We start from the raw sequence: 19033 nt of genomic DNA on the forward strand, positions 1-19033 counted from the left end.
GGGGCTGTCGCTGCTCCATGTCCGACCACGCTCTGCCTTATGGGGCTGTCCCTGCTCCATGTCCAACCACGCTCTGCCTCACAGGGCTGTCGCTGCTCCATGTCCGACCATGCTCTGCCTTATGGGGCTGTCCCTGCTCCATGTCCAACCACGCTCTGCCTCACAGGGCTGTCGCTGCTCCATGTCCGACCATGCTCTGCCTTATGGGGCTGTCCCTGCTCCATGTCCAACCACGCTCTGCCTCACAGGGCTGTCGCTGCTCCATGTCCGACCATGCTCTGCCTTATGGGGCTGTCCCTGCTCCATGTCCAACCACGCTCTGCCTCACAGGGCTGTCGCTGCTCCATGTCCGACCATGCTCTGCCTTATGGGGCTGTCCCTGCTCCATGTCCAACCACGCTCTGCCTCACAGGGCTGTCGCTGCTCCATGTCCGACCATGCTCTGCCTTATGGGGCTGTCCCTGCTCCATGTCCGCCCCCGCGCTGCCTTACGGGGCTGTCACTGCTCCATGTCCGATCACGCTCTGCCTTACGGGGCTGTCGCTGCTCCATGTCCGACCACGCTCTGCCTTATGGGGCTGTCCCTGCTCCATGTCCAACCACGCTCTGCCTCACAGGGCTGTCGCTGCTCCATGTCCGACCATGCTCTGCCTTATGGGGCTGTCCCTGCTCCATGTCCGACCACGCTCTGCCTTACGGGGCTGTCCCTGCTCCATGTCCGACCATGCCCTGCCTCACGGGGCTGTCGCTGCTCCATGTCCGACCACGCCCTGCCTCACGGGGCTGTCGCTGCTCCATGTCCGACCACGCCCTGCCTCACGGGGCTGTCGCTGCTCCATGTCCGACCATGCCCTGCCTCACGGGGCTGTCGCTGCTCCATGTCCGACCACGCCCTGCCTCACGGGGCTGTCGCTGCTCCATGTCCGTTCTTGAGGAAGTCGGATCTTGCTTCTGCGTTAACCCTTTATACTTTCTGAATGAAATGCTCGCTGACATCTCAGTTTCCTTGCACTGCTGTGACAAACTGTGACAAACTGAGTGTCTTAAAACAACACAGCTTTACTAGCTTGCAGTCCTAGCAGTCAGAAACCTCAAATGGGCTTGGAAGGCTAAAATTGAGGGTTGGCAGAGTTCTAGTTTTTCTAGAGGTACTAGGAGAGAATTCCCTGGCTTCCAGCTGCAGAGGTGGCCTTCACTGCTGGCTGCAGGTCTCCTCGTCCCTCCGCCCTCTGGCCCACAGACACAGCTCCCTGCGCGTCCTCGGCCATTACAGCCTCGTGATCGTAACGGCCATCCGGATAGTCCAGGGCAGTATTCGACTCAAGGTCCACGACATCACCTGACGTGTACGTCTCTTCCCTGTAAAGTAACGCTGTGCATTTTCCGCGCTGACAACAGCCACACCTCTGGGGCCATTATCCAGGCTATGACGGTGACAAAGCAGTCCGAAATCGTTTAACCCTCTGAAAGCACCCACGACAGAGCAACGGGAGACAGCGCACGGTGGGCACCCCGCTCTTCTCTGCAGGGCCAAGATGGGGTGTTCAGATCTTGCGAAAGGCAAAGGACTTCGACAGAAGAGCATGCTCAAGTATGTAAAGCAGGTGTACAAAGGGACTTCGATCTTAGTGGACAGACCGGAAGGAAGAGCCGAGAGTCATCTCATATCTGGCTGGAGGGGAGCAGACGCGCGCTCGGCCGGGGTTGCCCGCACGGCTTGCACCGCCAGCCCAGCACGGCGACCCGTGTGCCACCGCTGTCCTTGCTCAACAGGAAACGCCGCTGTCGTGACAACAAGTGGGAAATAAGTGTGCCGAGGCTTTCACACATGTCTCAACCCAAGTGGCTAAATTTAAGCCGCAAACTCCGTTCACGAAATTTCACATAAGTGAGGTACAAAACAAGAACTTGAGACCAAAACTCCATGAACCTTAGAAGAGAAGTAAAAGCATTTCAGGGTCTGCGACTTTTTCAATTCATGTGTTTCGTGTGTAAAATGTGCTTGCACCATATACATTTTTTCTAGAAAGAGGGTAGTTTTCACAAAGGAGGCTGTAACTCTATAAAATCTATTTTACACAAGATTATCAATTAGGAATAGGAAAAAAAGGCCCCACATCACTAATTTCCTGATACAAGGAGTTATTTGATTTGTATCTGTGAAATGTGCTTAAAGTCAACATAGGGACCAGGCTATGTGCAAACCCTGGACCGACCCTCCGCAAGCGCGCAAAGGGCCTACCACAGAGCAATCCACCTGCCCCCTCCTCCTCCCCGTTAGCCACCCCTCCTGAACCGTGTCTAGTACCTCTCTGTTTTCTGGGAACAGTGAACTGGGGAGCTGTGAGTTTGGGAGGGCTGTGCCGACCGGTGCTGCTCTGACCGTGCAGGTGGATGACGACAGAAGGCAAGAGTTATCTACTCACGCGAGTACATTGGCTTACCACACGGCGTGGTGATTCAGCAGCGAGTGCAGAGAAGTTCCGGAGTGTTCTTAACCTCCGAGCCCGCAACACTGCCTGGCCGTAGGGTTAGCAAACGTGCACCGAGTGCACCAGTCGACAGTTTTCTCGTAGCGTGGGGCGGTGGGTCTGATTAAATCAGGCGGCCGTTCCAGGTTTTCAATGACCATTAACGATAAATGCAGTTGACGTTATTTAAAAGCCACATATCGGTGATGAACAGGAAGTTCCAAGCATTTCGTTTATAATTGTTTTAGTGCCGGAAGTCCAAAGCTGTTCATTGAAAGATTTTGGTTTTCGTGAATATGCTACTTTCTGATGTTTATATTACGAATTCATGAGAAATAAAATGAGGCCACGACCTCCCTCTTCCTACTCACAATCATAGTGCCTAGGACCTAAGAAAGCTAAGTTTCGGCGGAGCCAGGACAGGACGGAAGTTCTCTGCTGCTGTTGAGTGAGAATAAGCCACTGCCCGGCACGGTGGAGGCGAAGTGCTTCATTGGAATCGAGTACTAATCGATTGCTGGCCGCTGGCGGAAGCCTGGCGTGGTGCACGTCTACACGGGCAGCTTGGGACGGTCCGCCAAACGGCAGCCTTTACATTCAAGGTCTGCTCTGCACTCAGAGCGATTCCGTCACAGAGTGGAAGGAAAGCTTCCACATGAGAAGCGAGGAGCCATGAGGTTTTCTGATCCCTGCAGGGGAGAAATCTCACTAGCGCTCTTGAAGCTAGGTGCAGGCTGGGTGTGGCAGGGAGACGACTCACGGGGGCCGAGTGGCAGAGAATATCTGGTTCCATGATCCCACGGTCTCTGAGCGTGAATGCCGTGAGAGCAGAGGTGCTGGTGCCGCCGAGCGTGAGGAGGCGTGAACCCACGCGTGGACGTGTCCCAGCAAAGCGGCGGACGGCAGGGCTGTGAGCTGGCAGACGGTGGGCCAGGCTCCAGTTTCAAAAGACTGAGGGATGTGGGTCTGAAGGCAGAGCGAGCTGAGGCTGTGGAGATGGTGTGAGGGCCTGAGTGGCAGTGGCAAACTCAAGACGCTAGCGAACTTTCCAGCATTGCTACGCACATCGTGGGCGTTTACATCCTTCCCAGGGGGTGGGAGGGGTGCTGGAATGATTTGAAATTCTGGTTCTACCCTGGGTGACTCCAAGCCTAAGATATCCTCACTCAGATGGCCTGGGCTGCAAAACCTCCTGCACTCAGCCTTGCAGACCACGAGGATGGAAAAGTTGGTGAGCCCAAGACAGACCGAATTAAGGCGGTCTTAGCACTGCCACTGAGGCTGGCCCTTGTCGGGGAAGATATTCTAGCCAGTGCTCAGGGTCCACAGGGTGTAAGGACCCAGGGTTTGTTCCAGATAGATACTGTACCTGAAGGCCCAGCCCCCGAGGATGGCAGAACAACTGGGGACAGCAGGCAGTATGCACATTCAGGTGTGCAGCAGGCCGTGGTGCGAGAGATCGGGCCATCCCGTCCCCCTGTGAGGCTCCAACATCAGCTGGGGGGCAGTGGGGGACTCTGAGGCCATTCTAGCTCCACAGGAAGGGGCAGAGCTTGCTGGTGGCAGGGACCTGGGGGCGGGGGTGGGGCTGGCAGGGACTGAGGCTGTCAGGCAGCACAAGTACCAGTGGCTCGAGGTCTCACACCAAAGCTCAAAGGCCGGAGACGGTCCAGGCTGGGATCTCGGACCTCGCCGGCTGCAGAGCCGACATGCTCTCCTGCTCACGGATAAGTTAGGCGAGCACCTAGGAGGACTGTCCTTGTCTGGTGGGAGCCACAGGTAGCAAACATTGGCATACGAGAGGGTGCTCACATCCCCACCAGATCAGAGCGACTCACCCCGAACGTGTGGGGCAGCCCCACGGTCGCAGCCAAACCCAGACCTGTGTAAGGGGTGAGGCAGCTGAAACCAGCCCACCCGGCCTTTGCCCCGACTGCGGCCGAGACACAGGTTGTAGAAGACGGCATCTCAGGGGACGTGTGGCAAAGATGGTTTTTAATTGTGTAATTCAATAGCTGAGTCGATATAGTCACGTGAAGCTAGTTTATTTTGGTTATATTTTGACTTGTGATTCCTATTCCAAAGACAATCCTTTTTTTTTTTTTTTTTTTTTACTTTTATAGCCTCCAGAAAAAGTCATTCAGTTGAGTGGAGTGACTAGTGTCATACTGGTCGCTTGAAAGCGAGATTTGGGGAACCAGAGCATTTGGATGGCTGTGGAAGGAAAGAGGATTCGGGCGTCAGAGTGAGGAAAGGGCCTGCGTTCTCGCTGACCTCGGACAGGACACCTGAGCTCTCCGGCCTCCATTCCTGTAAGAGTCCGTGCTTGTCACTGTTGGTGGCCTGATTCCGGAGCCCTGGCTTCCCTAATCGTCTAGCGAGAATGAAATGAAGGCAGATGCCAGCCTTCCTTGCAGCTCTGGAGATTTGGGCAACTTCATGGTGCACGAGAGCGCATGGTAGGCAACCCCAAACCTAGCAGAGAGGAGTGAGTCAGCAAAGGAGTCACACCCTCAGTGCCCCTCCAGCCACAACACAAGAAGCCTGGACAGGTAAGTTCACCACCTCCTCTCGCTCTCCTCTTCCTGCCACCACCTCAGAAATGGCCCGCACCTCACAACAAGCAGCCTTGGGACGCAGTCAGAAAGTGTGACCTCGGCCCCGATCCCAAGGAGCTTATCTTCGAAGGTCTTACGTGTTTTCCTTCCCTGAGTTGAAGTTATTATTCCTTCGGGACACTCAGAAACTCTCTCTAATCATTAGAAAAGTCCAGTGCTTTGGGGTGGGTGTGGTCCAAAATGAAGGTCCCTAATGCTCCCCAAATCCTAGCACCAAAGAAATAAACTAGATTTGCCAAAACCCTCGATAGTCTGGACGAAGCAGACTGGCCTATACCCCAGTCTCTAACCAGGCCTCAGCAGGCCGATTCTTCTGCTTCAAGCAGAGTCAGCGGGAGCAGCTGGGGGTGTTCTGCCGGCCGTCGGGAGACAGCTCCGCTCTGCCCCGGAGGCCACAGTTGGTCTCACCACGTGCCTGGTGCCTTTGCGGATGGCTGAGCCGCTGGGTCAGAGCCCTCCTCCCACTCCGCATGGTCTCAGGGTCTACACTGGCCGCTGCGGCAGAGGAGCCAGACCTCGCGCATGGAAGCTCGGGGCTCTCGGAGCCCGAGGCAGGGCTGCCAGCCCTCGTGAAGGCTGAGCCTGGCAGTAGTCCGGGGTTGCTTCCTCAGGGATGCTTCAACACAGCCACAGGCCACTCCGGATTCCAGAGGAAGGCAAATAAAGCCCACCCCTCGATGGCAGAGTGTCAGAGAATTTGGAACCGTCTTTAATCCAATGTATGTGCACACGGATGGTGACCAAGCTGCTCTCCTGACCTGCTTCAGCCAGGTTCCTCGGAGCCCTCTGCTTAATGAAGCCTCTACCTGGGCCTGAAGGCTTGTCCAACACCGGCGTGGTTCTTTGTTTTTTTTTTTTTTGGAGGGGTTTTTCACTATATGACCTTGTCGCTCACAAGAAGACAGAGAGAGAAACTGGGCCTTAAGGGTTGTCCAACACCGGCGTGGTTTTTTGTTTTTTTTTTTTTTGGAGAGGTTTTTCACTATATGACGTGTGCGCTCACCAGACAGAGAGAGACATAGAGACAGAAAGCGAGAAATCACCCCCCACAGGGGATGGTCACGCCACAAAACCTCCTCCTCCGTTCTCCTCTCAGGATCTTGGGCACGCACGCCACATGCGCCCGGTGTGAGTTTTAAGCCACTGGGTCCGGGACGTGAACCGCGGTCGACTACGTGGGAGTCCAGCGACACAGCCATTACGCTAACTGCTGGTTCCCCCAACACCGGCGTGGTTCTAGCTCAAGGCCACAGCCCTGGGATGACCCAGGCCTGCGTGCACATGCCTGCCCAAGAAAATTCAAGGCTGTTGAAACAAATTTGTTCATGGCAACCCTTGACGACAGGACCCTTGTCTCAGTCTCTGTGGAAAGGGAGATGCTTAACTTCAGTGCTCGTTAGCATGCTCAGCCTTCCCGTTTTGTTTTTATTGTTGTCATTTTTTTGTTTGTTTGGGTTTGGGGTTTTTTTGGTCACTTAGCACTTCCCTGATGTTACTGTGCCGTCATCACTCCCTCCTCACTCCCCCCACCCTCCCTTATAAACGCCAGGACAAATCCAGTCACACCGATGGACTTCGATGGACGTCGAGTCCCTTCCAAGAACCCGCGTAGCGGCTGAACGAGCTCCTCCCTGGTTACCAACTGTCCTTCCACGTCAGTGCGCGTCCTGTTCTGCTCACGTGACAACAGACACACACGCAAACCCCGAAACTCGAACGCAAAAGGGACTCAGCTGAGAGTCCCTTTTGAGAGCACCCTTGGGGGCTGTGGGTAGGAAGGAAAAATGCAGGGAATCCTGATTGACCCAGACTCAGGGCCTCATGCTGGCCCTAGTAGCCCTGCCTCACCGTGCCTTGCCCTCTCTGCGATCTCCTTTGAGGTGGCCACTCTCCCCGTGTCCCAGCTAAGGGCAGGCCGGGCATCTCCGAGCCGCTGAGAGAGGACCCGCTGGTGCGGGCTCAGAGACCAAGGTTGGCGATGCCCGCTGTCTCCTCTGCTTGGGAGGTGAACCTGATCTGCACCCTCCCTTGCTCACCTGGGGTTCTGAGCTCAGCCAGGCAACACCAGTGCTGCCCCTTCTGCCCCCTGGGCCCAACACCTTGCCGGGAGACAAAATGCTGCCATTTCATTAAAAACATTGTGGCAGACTGGAAGGAATTTGCACGACTCCAGACATTGTCCCGACCACAGGCTCCCTCTCAAACCCTAACCCCACGTGCTCTGTCTCAGCCCGAGCTGCCCCGTCCCAGCATCCCCACTAGGGTTCAGTTCTGAGCCCCACGTTTAATGCTGTTGCTTTTACATAACACCCTGAGGACACCGCTCGGGTGCGCGCTGCTCTCATGTCTAACGTATCTTCTCTTCTGCTCTATTTTGCTGACTTCGTGTCCCCTGTGAGTGTGTGCGTGCGTCAGGTGCATATTCTGTGGCTGAATAACCGGCCTTTGAGGATTATGGAAATAACCGAATAACTCACAGCCGAGTGGGGACAGATGGGTACACGGATGACGACGTGTCCTGAACACTGACGTGGAGCGGATGCCTGGGCTTGGCAGGACGGGGGAGGATTCGGAGATGAAGGGGCCTTGCAGGAAAAGAGGGGTTGTCCTGGGAGACAAGAAGACACGCCAGGGCGGGCAAAGCTCACACACACTAGGCGTGAGTGGCCGGGAACAGCTGGGGACATCGCAGTGGCTGAGGGCCACCCCGGCACCCTAGGGTCACTCTGGTGAGTGTACACACCCTCTAAGGCACAAAAAACAGAACCCAGAATTCATGCTCTTTAAAAGCGAGTTGTGGTTATAAATGGCATACTCTTTCTGGTGTATATATTATTTCCGAAAATTGAATAAAGATGTCACAAACACCGCCCCCCCCCTTATTTTTGGAGAAATTTTTGCCATAGGGTACACGTGCTCAGCAGAGAGACAGAGACAGAGAGAAAGTGAGAAATCATTCCCGTGGGAGATGGCCACGTGCGACCCCTTCTCCACTGTTCTCCTCAGGATTTTGAGCACGCTCGCACACGCGCCTAGCGTTCAAGCCGCCAGGTCTGGGACTTGAACTGCCGTCGGCCAAGTGGGAGTCCAGCACCTTAATCACTACCCCACCTGCTGGCCCCCAAACACCCCATTCTTAGTGGGTGTGACTATATCTCTCACAATCTCAAGAGCCTCAAGGAGCCTGAACAAGTGGCAGGCGTGTTCGGGAGGCCCTGCTGTCAGCCGGGCCGGGCGCGGCTGATGATCCACAGCTAGTTTTGAATGTGTCGAGGGTGGCCGGCGTAGCCCCTGGAGAACAGCTGCTCCTTCTGGGAAGGCTTCTCCCCGCCAGGTGGGGTCCTCCTACACTGCGTCCCACTGCCCCGCCCAGCGGGACGTGCCAGGCCACTCCTGGCTTTTCAAACTGCCTCCTTCTCTCCACACACCTGCATTACTCGGACGACTCCGTTTACTGTCCAGGGGGAAATGTAACCTGAAACACTGAAATTCCAAGAATAGGGGGCAGAGGGTGGCTCGATGACAACCCAACTGGACCCCCGTGGGGAAAGGTGCTGGCATGTGAGCCCAACCCTCCAGTGCTCCCCGAGTCCTCGGGGCAGGCAGACCCTTCCCCAGGACCTGGGCCGGCTGAGGCTGGCGTCACAGGGGGAGGAGCCTACTGGTATCTCTCTCTTTCAGAAGCCATGAATGAATAAACTTTTAAAAAGTCTAGTATACGTGAGGATATTTATTCATTGTTAGTGTTAAGCTTATCCAGAACTTATAGCTGGGCTTTTTCATTCACCTCATCCTTTTAATCTTCACATTTTCCTGTAATATGGGAATTATATACCCCACTTTATAGTTAAACAAACTGCTATTCAGACAAGTGGGGCAACTTGCCCTGAGGCACACAGCGACTAACTGGTGAGGGTTTCCATCCTGAAGCAAAGCTCTTACGGAGCCTGTGCACCCACGCTGTGGGTTAACCCACCATTTCCTGAGCAGAGGGCAGAGACGAGACCGAGCCGGGCTAGTGTAAGCAGGCCCAGGCCAGCCCAGGGCACGGTGGTTAAGGCAGCTGGATCCTACATGGCCAGCTTGGTGGTTCGAGTCCTGGCCCTGCAGCTTGAAAACCATACTGGGGGCATGTGCATGCGTGCCCAAAATCCGGAAAGGAGCAATGAGGAGAAGGCATTGCAGTGGGACAGTACCCATAGGGCGCTTTCTCACCTTCCCCCCCTCTCTCTGCCTCTTTCTGGCAAAAGCAGCATTTATAAGAAAGTAAACTAAATGAGCCCTGACTCAGGAGGGGGCAGTCAGCAAAGGGATGGGCTTTGGTGTAGTCAGACTATGTAGACCACCCTGGGAGGCCAGGACAACAGAGGGTGGTGTCCTGGCATCAGAAGGAGATGCCAAAGCCGGAGGCATCGTTGCCGGTCGTTCATCACTCAGATCTTTTTCTTTTCCTGATTAAGGGACTTGCTGCAATGGGACAGCCAAGGCCAGTGCGGGTAAACAATGACCAGGAAGCACATTCCTATCGCCCAAGCCAGACCACAGGGGCAATATCTGGGGATTACAGGCCTTAGCTCCTGCTCGGGGGAGTGGGGCTGCAACCCTCGGAGCAAGTAAATAGCGACGCGCTCCAGGGCAGGAACAAACCTCAGGAGGAGCAAGTGAGGGTGCCTGAGAGCAGGGCCCGAGGGGCTGCGCACCGGCAACCACAGGTGGGTGTCCTGAGTTGTTCAGGAATCCTACGTGCTCTGGGGACAGAAGCAGGCAGCCCTGTCAGGGGAAGTAACATTCCGCCGTCCGAGGGACACCTGTGCGGGGAGGGGCCGCCTGCCTGGGACAGGGACGAGGTTGCGCAGTGCTGTGTGTGCGCATGCGCCCTGCGTTTGACGTTTGACGTCATCTGGCAAACTCACTCCCTGGTTTCTGCGTTATTCTTTTCACCTCGCCCACTGAGGGTCCCCCTCCGAGCACGAAGGTAACTTCCATTCACTGGAAACCTACGCCGCGACGCACTCCTACATGGAGCTTGCCTGGCCAGCCTCTTCACAGTGGAGGCATCTCCCCGCTGGAAATGGCAAGGGACTTGCCCGAAAATGCACAGCTAAGCCCGTGACGCCCACTCTGGCCAGCTCTGGAGCTCCAGCACGCCGCTGTTTCAGGGCTCACCATCCCCGGGGTGGTTGCAGGCCGCACTGCCCGGATCGCAGACGCACAACGAAGGCATAAAGAGTACCCCAGCCTCCACCAGGAAGCCCCTCTCCCCGTCAGAGTTTTCAGCTGTTTGCAGGTACGCACCAGACCAGGAGAGCCTCAGGAAGCCCAGAGCCCATGCCAAACGTTCCTCATCTGCTCTAGGACCCCTCACCAACCTGGGGGTTAGGCAAACTGAAGGCGCTCCCGAGGGCCACCTGGCATCGCAGGTGCTCAGTAACGCCGCCTCCTGCCAGCGCTGTGCTGCACGTTCTGCGTCCTAGCTTAGAATTCTCTCGGAGCTGGCTTAGGGTCCAGCTTTCACCACGCCAGTGGGGAACAGGGAGAGCTTCGATTCACTAAGCACTTTCCTGCGGGCACGCCACTTTGTATTGGTAGTTTAGATACGTCGGTGCTGCTCATAATCCCGAACACCATAACCCAGAATGCTGAAATCCCGAAGATCAAAATCTTTCAAGTCTAAAATTGCAGAAGATTAAAATCCCAAATGTTGAGCCAAAACCACAACTTTCATTGAAAAAAAAAAAAGATATATTCTAGGGGTAGAAAGCGAATTCTGTGTTTCCAGCAAATATACGGTCTGTATAAATGAGAAGTACGGCACAGAAGACGGGGCCATCTGACAAATGCTCATCAGTATGTACTGAACCACTGGATAACTTGAGCCTGTCTCCTGGGCAAGCCCTGACCCTGACACCCACCTCCCGGAATCTCTGGCACTTCTGTTGGCCCTACCCCCAGGGGGTTCTTGTGAGCCCCAGAACTTTCCTGGGTCCCAGTCAGGGACAGTAAGCAGAAGTACGCAACCTCATGGGAAGTCACAGGTTGGTGGGGCACCAAGGACACCCAAAGATATCCCGGCATCTGTGGCCAACCTAACCCACACCGAGGGTAACTAGGGACACTCTCCAAGTTGTTCTCTCTGCTGTAGGTTTGGAATTTGGCCACCTGTAGGACTGCGGCCTGCCCAAGAAGTCATTAAACCACAGAGAGTGTATCTCTACAGCTGGGCACAGGTAAGCTACCCCTACAGCTGGGGACAGGTAAGCTATCCCTACAGCTGGGGACAGGTAAGCTATCCCTACAGCCGGGGACAGGTAAGCTATCCCTACAACCAGGGACAGATAAGCTATTCCCTACAACCAGGGACAGATAAGCTATTCCCTACAACCGGGGACAGGTAAACTAAAGCTACTTGATGAGATCTCAGACAAAAAAGGAAATATCTTATTGGAAATCAGGGAAAGTGTCAACCCTGTTACACTGACATAAAGAACTTGGCTGCATTGCGTCCATGCCCTTGAGCTTTGTGGAATGTTAAATTTAAGAGCGAAGAATATCTGACAAAAGAAATTTTAAAGCAGAATACAGAAGGAGCTGTGTGGTGATCTTTACCAACCTACAGAGAAATGAGAGGACCAAGGGATGACTTAAAAATAGAACTGATCATTAAAAGGAAGCAGAGCAGAAAAATGGAAACATCATATCCTGACCATGTAAAGAGTGAAAAGTTACGTTCAGGGGAGAATGGGGCCCGGATGGAAGGGAGCTGAATGCTCTTCACGAAGACAACGGGTCCACGTGTCCAATGCTAGGACCTGGTGAAGGGACCTTGGAGCACCTCGTGTAAACAATAAATTCATATTTACAAAACAGAAAAAAAAAAAACACCCTTCTTAAAGAGAAAATGATTCAGATAGCTTCCGCGACACTTCAGTTTGTGACAAGCTTTAAGGGTGGCCTCAGCGGGGGGGAAGAAATGCTGATCTCCCGCATTTATCTGGGCTGTGTACTTTGGTCCTGCTCTTTTATCTGGCCTGAGTGTGCCATGTGACTGCTGATTCCTATTTTAGTACAAAGCATTTCGATTACCTGTCCTCTCCTTATCTGAGATTTGGCTCCTATATATATAAATAAAATCTCCAGAAAAGCAGTGTTCAGTTCTCATTTTCAAAGCAGAAAACCAGTCCCTTAAAAATGAGTCCGCCCCCACAGGTGAGAAGGTCAATGCACTTTGAAATCCTGCAGAGAGAAGGTACAGCCCCACAGTCGGGCAGATGCCGACGGGCTAGCCCCCACACACCTTCCTCCCTTAGATGTAAAACCCGCCCATGCCACCTGCCCGTTATTTCCTGCACCAAATGCAAGGTGGGGAAGCCTGGCCTTCATGAAAAGCCAACTTCTCCAGAGGAGAGGAACCACTCGGCGAGAATATCATTTAACAGCAAAAGGAGCCCAACTTTGCCACCAAAAGTCATCCAAAGGAAAACGAAACTTCTGACTATAAAGAACTCTTTTTACAATGTGTGGGCAGTGCTGATTCAATTGCTAAACAGTTATAATTTTTTGTTGTTTTTAGGGTTTTTTCTTTTCAGTTTTGTTTTGCAAGAATGAAAGAGGAAGTATCTTCTAACCAACTCAGCAGATCAGGAAGCCTCGAGGTTCCCGCGGTTTACGGTCTCTGCTTCTGTTGCTGCCACTGTGCAGTCTGGCGTTTCCCTTTTCCTGCAGTTTTCAGCTCAGAAAAACTACACTACACAGACCTCCTCCAGCTCTTCCCAGACCCAGGCCCTGAGGCTGGCTCAGGGTCCCACATAGCAGGTCGGGGGCTGGGAGTCTGTACGTTAATTTGCTTCACACCTGAAGGACGTGTGTGAGAGAGGGGAGTGCGTGCATCGGAGCCAGGAAGGGACAGGGAGACCGACCGCCAGTTCCGGCCTCCGTTTCAGCACCCGTCAGCCGCAGCTCCTGCAGCCTGGGGGCTCTCGTGCACACTCAGATGAAGCTCCTCCAGGAAATCCTGCTGGCGGCCCCTCTGCTCTTTCTCCTGCCCCTTCACCCCTTGGCTTCTCCAGCCTACGACGAGCCACCAGGCACCAGGCCCTCCAACAGCCACACCTGTGTTGGTATGTACATACTTTTGCATTTTTAATGTGACTGTAACATTGGTCCAAAACTTGGCTTGCATAATTAATCACCTATTTAATGGCATCTGTACTTGTAAGATTCCAAGTAAGGTACCTCGCCAACAGGAAATCGTGTGAATTTAAGAATACGCATTCAAACATTCAAACTATATACACCTGGGTACTGTGTACAAGTGAGCTATGCAGCCGCTTGTTTGAATTAGTCGTGAATGTCCTCCGCCTCGTTCATGATTGGGTTCCCCTCCTGTGTAGGCAAGGAGACCAGTCTGGCAGCCTCCTCGTCTTCACGGCCTCAGACAGCTGACCCCAGCTGTGGTACCAGCCGCCTCCTCCCTCCCTTTCCCAACCCTTCCTGGTCTCGAAACCCCAAGCCAGTTACTTTACCCTCTCTGTGCCTCTGCGTCCTTACGGTGAAATGGTGCTGATGACACCCACTCACAGGTCTGCCGTGAGAGTGGGGATCGTGTACAGACCTTTGCATACTGGACGCAGTGAGGACGCACCATTTTTCCTTGGGGGTCTAGACTAGGCAGTCACCTGGAAACTGAACACGGAAGCCCTTTGACTAATGCTTTATTGAAGTGTTTTATTACCAAGTTCGTTATTTTTTATTGTATATATTTATTCATTGAGAAATTTTTGCTATAGGGTGCATGTGCTCGTGGGAGAGACAAAGACAGAAAAAGAGAGATCACCCCCTGTGGGCCGGGGCGGGGGGCAGGGGTGGCCACACCACAATCTCTTTTCCACCATTCTTCTCTCAGGACTCTGGGCACGCATGCATACATGCCCCGTGTGAGTTTTAAGGTGCCCAGTCTGAGACTCGAACTACAGTCGACCACGTGGAAGTCCAGAGTTCTGACCACCACAGTACCTGCTGGTCCTGTTTGGGTTGTTTTGTTTGCTTGTTTGTTCTTTAGTGGAACATAGAAAGTAGAGTAAGACCTTTGATATTCATACTGTCCCTGAGGCTTCCGTAACTGTGGTGGGTGTTCGGACGGGGCAAGGAGCCCCAGGGACTCAGAACTCTGAGTAGCAATTGTTCAATGAGCAGAACTTGAAATAGAATAATGATGTAAGAAGCCAGAAATAAAATAATAAAATTAGAAAGAAAAGCTTAGGGGTGAGTGCGGTGGCCATGTGCCTCAAAGGGAAACGTGGACATGGGTTCTGATACTCATGGGTTATTTCTGGAGACAGAGCAGAATACCACCCGGATCAGTCCTGCTTCCCAAAACCCAGACTGCAGGTCACTGTCCTTGTTCAGAAACATACCTCTAGTTCCCAAGTCTCCTTTACAATGAAAACATTGAGACCCACACTCAATGGCGATCTATTCTCTGGAGGCCTGGAAGGAGAGGTCTGTGGCCCCCTGAGAATCAGGCCTGGGAGGTCGTTCTCACACAGTGAGTGTGCTGGCCTAAATGATTATTTGCTGCCATTCTCTCAAAACAAACTCCGAAAGCCCATCAAATGGAAATACACCACAAACGACTCAGGCAAAATCGCTGCTGCTTCTGCAAATTAAATGTTTAGGGAAGTTGTCAAACCCAAGCTCCCAGGGCCCTCACCTCAGTAAAATGCACACGAGGTACCCGTTCTCATCCTTTCTCCATTCCCGATGAGGCCCTGGAGAGTCAGGAGGTGTTGAAAGGATTCCAGGATGGGGTTGTTCTGGCTACCTATGGTGCATAGCAAATTAAAAGTATTATCATTTTGTTATATCAGGATGTTATGGGCCAGGAATTTGACCAGCATCTGGCTGGCGAGTCTTCTGCCCCATATAGGGGTAACAGGTCACTGGAGATTGCTCGGGCGGTGCATTGATGGGTCTGGGGCTGTTGAGACAGTTTCAGCGCCTTGGGGTGGGGGTGGCTGGCTCAGCTGGCAACAGCCATGAGTCCCACACATGTGCTCTCGACGACAGCTCAGGGGTTCAGGGACAATTCATAAATACAGGCACTAGAAGCTGCCATAGTCCGGGGTCCAGGGCCGAGTCTGGAAACTGGCACCCTATCCTGCTGCCTCCTGCTATTGGTCAGAGCATCCACACCCCCCTCCACCCAGACTCGGGGTGGGGGAGCACAGACTGCTCCCTTACGGGGACCGTGGACTGTGGAGGAATCCTAACCACCTTGTCAGTCACGGGGCCCACAGGGCTGCCCACAGAAGCGCTCGGTGGCTCAGAGCTAGGGCGTCTGTGGCTGATGAGCATCCGGGCTGGCTTAGGGTCCTTGCCCAGCAGCTCCCAGCCTGGGCTGTGCTCGGCCTGGCCGTCATCGCAACAGGAGAGTGGGCCCAGGACTGCGTGCACCTGCGGTCCTGAGTGATGGCTGTGCGGAGCCAGGTGCTCGCTGCACAGGCTGGACTGGAACCCGTGGGACTGGGCTCTCGGGGACACAGCCCGACGTCTGCGTGCCGAGCAGTTTCCCGAGGAATGTCAGGAACAGGCCAGTGTGGGAGCGAGGGCGGCAGGAGGGAGGAGGAGCGACTATGGCCACAGAAGGCCTCGACTGACCAGCAGAGAGGTCGGGGCTAGCACGGCACTTCAGAGCTGCCTGGAGTGGGAAAACCCCACAGTCACACGGCACAGTTCCCAGAGGTGGGCTGCCCCGGGGAGGTGCTGTCACTTTGACGGAGACATCTTCCTCGGTGGAGACAATTCCTGGCATTGGGCTCTGGTGCTGGTATGATCCCTCAGGCCAACACCCCCAAAGCTGGGGCCAGGCTCCTGCGAAGGGGCCTGGGTGCCCTTACTCACATTGCTTAGGACACTGCGAACCCCGCACATCACAGCTGGTGGGAAGAGGAGGGACTGACGGGAGAGGTGGGGGAGGGTGGTCACTTGGATTTCTGCTAACTCTGTGTTGTCCCTGACAAAAAGCGGATTATATGCCTTCACACTCAGTCTACACCCATTCCTCAAATATCTCCAGAACTCATGTGGTCACTGGATGGCTGGCATATGGACGCCCTGCACTCGGAACCAGAGACACAAATGTGAATAATAATAATAATTTTTGAAATGACTGTCTGAGAAATTTGCTGTCCAGTTCAGGGGGAAAAAAATGAGAATCTGGAGCCTTGTGAAGATTATAGTCCCTTAAAATGAATGATGAGCTGGGCACTTAGTAGACTCACTAATAACTCACCTCTCCCGGCCCCTGTGAGCTGTAGTGCCAACAATGGAGCTGGCACAGAGCCGCAGAGCTCAGGGCAGAGGCAGGCAGCTTAGAAGCAGACAATGGCTGACCATGTTCCCAGTCATAGGGGAGGGTGGGTTGGGACTTGGATAAAAGGGAGAAGGATGAAAATGTCAGGATTTTAGCAATGTGTCTGCCCAAATACTGCCAGTCAAGGCAGGAAGATTCCATTTTTCCAGGACCCCACTGTAGACACCCTCTTGCTAGAAGAAAATCTTGTTGAGCAATGGTTGATTAGGCAGTAGAATTTCTGATCACCCTAATTAAGCAAGAAGGATTCCTCCTTACTAATTGTCAGATGCTTTTTAATCACCATCCCAATGTAGTCTTACCTTGATAAAAATTTACGCTTACCTTGACTTGTAAGATCATACTGAAATAAAATACTTCCAGCCATCTTTCCAACACAGGGAAGTGGTTCATTACTATATTCTCATGGAGTTCAGCAGAGCTGAGTTCCACTCGTTTTTCTGAAGAAGGCCATTTGGTAGTCACAGTTGTTTCTTACTCATAGTTTGTCTCGCTCCGGGTCTACAGCCATGATTGAAGCTCCGCCTCTTCTCCATGAGGACAGGGTCCCTTTAAGTTCTCTCTGAGTTGAATCTGAACTAACTGGCATGGTACTTAGGGAAAATATAAATAACTAAGTGTTTTTCAGCCATACGGGTTACTAATATAATTGGTAACACCAATTCTGAGCACTTAACTGTGTGATAAACTGTCTTCCCGGTACACATGTGTTGGCTCATTTAATGATCACACGACTGTATGGAGCAGGCATCACCAACATCCCTATTTGGCAAGTGGGGAAAAAAATTAAAAACTGAGAGAAATAGATAACTCATTCCAGGTTCAAGAGCTACTTAAAATTACGCTTATTCCTCACTGTCACTGTGATTATGAGGTTTCGAAGTGATTTGAAGTCAAGGGGATGCTATTTCTCCACCTTACTTTTAAAAATAACAGCTTTAATAAGATTATGGTTCACGTGCCATAGAGTGCACCCTCTTCGTGTGTAGCGTTCGGTGGTTTTCAGTACAGCCATGCCTTGCACCGCACCATCACGTGACTCCAGAACAGTAATCGCGCCGAACAGAAAAGCAGTGCTCGTCAGTCACTCCCCACTTCCTTCTGTCTACAGTCCCTGGGGTCATTCATCTATTTCCTGTCTCCACCCACATTTCATAAAAATGAAATGCCATGTGATCTTTTGCTATAGTCTTCTCGATTTAGGATAACGTGTTCAAGGCTTATCCATGTTGTAGCACACAGCAGCCTCATCTTGTCTTAAGCTGATACTATTCCATTGTATGGATGCATAACATTTTGTGTATCTTTTCATTATTGATAGATATTTGAGTTGTTTTGACTTCTTGGTGATTATGAATAATTCTACTGTAAATATTTGCGTACAAGTTTCTGTGTAGACATATGTTTTTATCATCTTGGGTGTATATACCTTTGGACTTTCTGGGACATTCAAGATCCATGTCCAACATTCTGAGGAAGTGCCAAGCTTTGCCAGAGCAGCCATTTTCCATTTCTTCACTCTAGCTCTGGCTGCTGGAACCCCAAGAGTCCTGTCTCCTGGCTCCTAGGTGCTGTTCCCAACTCTATCACTGCAGGCCGGCTAGTTTAATTGCTCTCGGTCCCTCAGCTGGCTGTTGGCTTCCATGGTCCTGGGTCTGTGTAACAGTCGAACCCACAGAGATGGGCTCTCTTTCTGGTTGCAGTTCTCTATTTCCCATCAGTAAGGATCTGGGTCAAGTCTTTAAACCATCGACTAAGAGGCAAGTGGGAGTGAGGAGAGCTTGGGGACAATATGGTGACCAGGACTACATAAGGGGGAGCTCTCGTAGAAGGGGGACTGTGACTGGAGAGATGTTCGAAATACGCTCCCGTAAAAGTCACCAAGCTCTCATTTCAACATTCACATCAGAAGCCCCAGTCCCAGTCCCTTTGCCGTAGGAGCCAACTGGTAGACCTGAGGACATGGTCTTAGACATATTCCAAGATGAGACCTGTGACTTCTCCGTGTCCACTTCCCCACTTTACCTGTTTGTCAGGTGAACTGTGCAGTCACTAAGCACACAGCCAGCGGACTGCCAGCACAGCCCGTGTTTCAAAGGTTGTAGAATCGGTAATAAGTCGTGATCATTTTTGTAAGACATCATTTTCTTTACACAGGTGATTTAGGAGGGAAATAATCCACGTTTCTAAGTCATTAACATTTAAAATAAGTCAACAAGTTCTAGATTTTTAAAAAGCACTGTTTGGTAATCAGGAAGCTTTTAAAAAGTTTTTAAAAATATTTCCCCTCAGTCATTTTTGGCTAAATATATAAATGACTTTGGAGTCAGATTATAACCCCTCCCCCCACACAGCCCACTCAGTGAGAGATGACTTTTTAATTTAAAGGATAAGGAGGCAGAGGTGTCCTCTGGTTTCAAGTCAATGTGAGTGGCAAAATGACAGCGTTGCTGACAAAAATAGGACAGATTTAGACAGAGCTAGCAGAGAAGGTTGAAAATGCATTATCACAATTTAGGTTCACTTTCTCTACTTCTAGGAAACTAAACACTTGTTCATAAGAGACTGTGTCT

General features: G+C 52.4%; 1 protein-coding gene across 3 annotated transcripts in view; it reads left to right on the plus strand.

Moving 5' to 3' along the window:
* Positions 1-12738: 12738 nt before the first annotated feature.
* Positions 12739-19033, plus strand: part of AOAH (acyloxyacyl hydrolase) — a 215474-nt gene continuing 209179 nt past the window's right edge. The window contains exon 1 of one of the 3 annotated variants that reach the window (XM_027769768.1): positions 12739-13206. In XM_027769768.1, coding sequence (XP_027625569.1) covers positions 13080-13206 — 127 coding nt within the window. In that variant the 5' untranslated portion in view covers positions 12739-13079. The remainder of the gene's footprint in view (positions 13207-19033) is intronic. The other 2 variants (XM_027769767.1, XM_006143018.3) reach the window with 2 other exon arrangements.

This window comes from Tupaia chinensis, unplaced genomic scaffold, assembly GCF_000334495.1.
Source record: "Tupaia chinensis unplaced genomic scaffold, TupChi_1.0 Scaffold000088_1, whole genome shotgun sequence".
NCBI classification, from domain to species: Eukaryota; Metazoa; Chordata; class Mammalia; order Scandentia; family Tupaiidae; genus Tupaia; species Tupaia belangeri.